Source organism: Epinephelus moara, unplaced genomic scaffold, assembly GCF_006386435.1.
Source record: "Epinephelus moara isolate mb unplaced genomic scaffold, YSFRI_EMoa_1.0 scaffold410, whole genome shotgun sequence".
In the NCBI taxonomy this organism is placed as follows: Eukaryota; Metazoa; Chordata; class Actinopteri; order Perciformes; family Serranidae; genus Epinephelus; species Epinephelus moara.
Window position 1 is genome coordinate 13,786 of NW_026081871.1, and position 4,678 is coordinate 18,463.

At 43.1% G+C, this 4,678-nt stretch overlaps 1 protein-coding gene across 1 annotated transcript; it reads right to left on the reverse strand.

Annotated features, from left to right (window-relative positions):
• Positions 1-335: 335 nt before the first annotated feature.
• LOC126387408 (uncharacterized) lies at positions 336-4,130 on the reverse strand. The gene has a single exon (XM_050039935.1). The coding sequence runs from the start codon at positions 3,204-3,206 to the stop codon at positions 678-680; it is 2,529 nt and encodes an 842-aa protein (XP_049895892.1). The 5' UTR covers positions 3,207-4,130; the 3' UTR covers positions 336-677.
• Positions 4,131-4,678: the final 548 nt, after the last annotated feature.

A 4,678-nucleotide genomic window follows, 5' to 3' on the forward strand; every position in this document is an offset into this window, starting at 1 on the left:
GGTAGTTACAATGCTACAACACTTTACCACATTAACCCTTAGATGCATGAGTGGGTCAAAATGACTCGGTGTTGTTGTTTTCTTGCGATATCTTTGTAATGAAAAGTTATCATTTCATATTCCCGCTGTTCCTCAAAAAACATGTTGTTTATATCACTCATTAAAAATGGCAACTTACCTTTGATACTTTTTAAGAAATTGTAGTTTTTATATCACTACTCCAAGCTTCCATAAGTGGGTGCAAAATTATACCCAGCTGTGGCTGGATCCTCAGTGCCGAGCCATATCCATATCCATATAGCCTACTTATGTTTGTTTCAGGAACATAAGTAGGCTTGTGTGTGTGTGTGTGTGTGTGTGTGTGTGTGTGTGTGTGTGTGTGTGTGTGTGTGTGTGTGTGTGTGTGTGTGACATTTCGAGCCAGTGATGTTCTCCTGAAAGGCCTATTAGGGCCTATTGCCTATTATCTCAAGGCAATTGAATCGAACGCAACTGGACTTCGTTTTGTCTTAGAAGACGTTTCACCTCTTATCCAAAAGGCTTCATCAGTTCATGCTTGTCGGACTAGGCTGGAACTAGTCTGACAAACTGGTGTGGAAACACCCAGGTATTTAACCTCTGGGGAGGTCTTCACAAGACCAATGATGTCACTGGTTCGTTAGTGCTCCAATGGTGTGTCAACAACGGTCGTTGAAATTCCTGCTGCACCGGTGGTCGTTGCAGTCATTAGAGGTTAAGCTGTTACATCTCCTGGGCAAGGATGAAAGGACAGCATTATAGGTGGGGGATAGGTGGTGTCGCAGACCTCCTCCTCTATTGAGAGATGGTTTTTCCAATTTCACATAGATGGCTTCTTTTACACCTCTTTCAAACCATCTGTCTTCCCTGTCCAAGGTGTGCACATTGCTGTCTTCAAAGGAGTGTACTTTCTCCTTGAGGTGTAGATAGATAACTGAATCTTGCCCTGACGAGTTAGCCCTTCTGTGTTGGGCCGTGCGTTTGTTTAGTGGTTGTTTTGTTTCACCAATGTACAAGTCTGGGCATTCCTCACTGCACTGGACCGCGTACACCAAATTGCTCTTCTGAGTGTGTGGTGTGCGGTCTTTTGGATGTACCAGTCTTTGTCTGAGTGTGTTGCTGGGTTTGAAATACACAGGGATGCGGTGTTTGTTGAAGATCCTCCCGAGTTTTTCAGATACCCCAGACACATAGGGGATGACAATGTTATTACGTTTGCTCTTTTCTTCATCACCCACCTTGTTCTTTCTGTTACGGGCTGCTGTTTTCACAAAGGTCCAACTGGGGTAACCACAAGTTTTTAAAGCCTCCCTCAGGTGTTCATGCTCTTTCCCTTGGGCCTGAGTGCTGGTAGGTAAGTTATCAGCTCTGTGTTGTAGGGTCCTGATAACACCTAGTTTGTGTTCCAGTGGGTGGTGAGAATCGAACAGTAAGTATTGGTCTGTGTGAGTGGGTTTCCTGTATACCCCAATGTGGAGGCCTTTGTCCTCTGTAATGTGCACGTCACAATCCAAGAAGGGCAAACCGTTATCCTTAACATCTTCCCTTGTGAACTTGATGTTTCTGTCCACTGAATCGATGTGTTGAGTGAAAGCTTGCATCTCTTGAGTTTTGATTTTAACCCATGTGTCATCCACATATCTGAACCAGTGGCTCGGAGTTGTTCCCTTAAAGGAGTTCAAGGCTCTGTATTCTACATCCTCCATGTACAGGTTAGCCACAATGGGCGATACTGGTGAGCCCATGGCACAGCCATGTTTCTGTCTGTAAAAATTACCATTGTATTTGAAATAAGTAGTGCTCAGGCAGAGGTCCAGTAGTTGGTCTGGACTGAGCTTGGTTCTGTCGTGGAGGGTGTTGTCATGTATCAACCGTTGCCAGACTGTTTCCACAGCCTCCATGGTTGGAATGCAAGTGAACAGGGAGGTCACATCATAAGATACCATGGTATCATCTGGATCCATTTTTAAACCTCTTACTTTGTTCACAAAGTCTATGGAGTTCTGGATATGATGGGGCGTATTGCCCACCAAGGGAGCCAGGATGTTGGCTAAATGTTTGGCGATGTTATATGTGACCGAGTTAATGCTGCTGACAATGGGTCTGAGGGGGGCCCCTTCTTTGTGAATCTTGGGGAGCCCATATATGCACGGGATGGCATCTTGGGGGTACAGGCGGTGATATTGTAGACGATCAATGGTGCCCTCTTTCTGTAGTTTTTGTAGGATTTCTATTGTCTTTTTCTTGTAGCCACTGGTTGGGTCTCGTTTCAGCGGTTCGTTGGTGTTGGTATTAGTGTCACTGAGTAATGTAGCGACCTTATTGTGGTAGTCAGATGTATTAAGAACTACCGTACATCTCCCTTTATCTGCTGGAAGGATGGTAATGTTTGGATCCTTGCTCAGGGATGTCACCACTTTCCTTTCCTCAGTAGTGAGATTGGAGGGTGGGGGCATGGCATTGGACAAAGCTGCTGACACTTTCAACCTAAGCTGCTCGGCTTCGGTCCCAGTTAGGTTGTTTTTCCTCATAGCTGATTCTGTAGCTGTGATAAGATCAACTATAGGTAATTGCTGTGATGTCATGGCAAAGTTTAGTCCTTTGGTTAAGACCCCTCTCTCTGGGTGGGTAAATTCCCTGTCTGACAAGTTCTTAATCCATCTGTCCTGCATTTCATCTTGTGTAGGATTTGTGTGTGTCTTTTGCCTCCACGTAAGAATTTCTGTCTTGTTTGTGTTGCTGCGTATTTGTAGGTTATGGAATTTTCTGTTTTGCCTTTCTTTGCTCTTGGTGTGTTGAGATAATTGTGCTTTCTTTGTTAAGTCTATGATCTTTCCAAGGACGACCTCAGGTAAGAGAGATGTTAGTTTTTGGAGTAAGTGGTCAGCTTTCTCCTTCAGCCCTTCAGTGGTGAAATGGGTTTGTCTCACTCTCTCGTTTAATAGCTGGTTTTGTGCCTTTTCCATGACCTTGTCCACTTTATAGCCCTTCATAGTGGAACATAGGCGCAGGCTTGTTGGTATTAGCCTGTTTTGTCTGCATCTCAGATTAAACCGTAGGTGGTTTCTGTAATCTGCAATTTTCCGAGCCATCCTTTCATATTCCTGCACCAGTTTGAGGGTGTCAACCCCAAATTTTTCTGCAACATGCCTGTGGTCGTGTGTCAATGACCATCGTTGACACACCATTGGAGCACTAACGAACCAGTGACATCATTGGACTTGTGAAGACCTCCCCATAGGTTAAATACCTGGGTGTTTCCACACCAGTTCGTCAGACTAGTTCCAGCCTAGTCTGACAAGCATGAACTGATGAAGCCTCTTGGATAAGAGGTGAAATGTCTTCTAAGACAAAACGAAGTCCAGTTGCGTTTGATTCAATTGCCTTGAGATAACTATGACCTGGATAAATGAGAATATCCACAGGCATTTGAATGGCATGCTGAAACCAATGACCACAGAGGTCCTCCCAGCCCCAAAGGCCATCCTTGAGATGATCCAATGCAGGTGTAAAACTGACTGTTCTTCTGGCAGATATTCCTGCAGAGCTAAGGATTTAGCCTGTACTGATATGTGTCAGTGCAGCAGCCAGTGCCAGAACGATGAGGATTCCCAAGCCGTGATGCACAAAAGCGATGATGATAATGATGATGATGTATAGAGACTGTCATGATGTGGTCTAAATGTGCATGTCATCCAAAGTTAGCATTTGCTAAATGTTATAAAGTAAAAAAAAAAAGTTCAGTTAAAAAAATCTGTTAACTCCTCAATAAAAAACTCAGTTAGTATCTGACCGGCTGCCTGTGGTGTGTAGTTTTTTTTTTACCCATATGGTGGCTTATGTATTTCAATGGTATAATATAAAAAAGATGTTTTTTGAGGAACAGACGGAATATGAAGTGACAACTTTTCATTACAAAGATATCGCAAGAAAACAACCACACCGAGTCATTTTGACCCACTCATGCATCTAAGGGTTAATGTGGTAAAGTGTTGTAGCATTGTAACTACCACCATTGGATTCCTTGACCCTGAAAATGTAGGTTTAGCAGTTAAAATCAATGTTCCAACTTATTTAGAAGTCTAGATATTACAAAACGTACATTTTACGGCGGCCATTTTGTAAATTCCAATATGGCCGCCATATAGACATCTGGGCAAATGCAAACATTGATTTTCTGAATCCTTATACAATAACCTTTCCAAAACACTTTATGTTTAAGGGGCTTAAAGAGGACAGAACAGGTATGAATGTAAAGGTTAACTGGGGAAAACACCTCAGCCATTCTGCATGACAAAATGTGAGAGATGGGCGAGACCCATGTGGCATGAACACTTCTTTTTTCTTTTGTTGTATTTTTATGCTACATTATGTCACTGTATTGGGGCCCTTGACTCCGTGACACTTATTTTCCTATTCTAACAGTAAGCTGAAAGACAGAACTCAACAAAAAACAGATTATATATAGTGCAAATGATATATTACAACACACCAAAGTTTTGCAGCCTGCAGATCATCACCCTTCAGTGGTGAAGCCTGCATGGACCGTCCACAAAATGTCACAGCTACACAAGGGTCATGTGACAGACAGGTATGTACCTCAACCTGAACAGATGCAAAGCAATGTAACAGGCCACATTACCACATATGACAACAAATG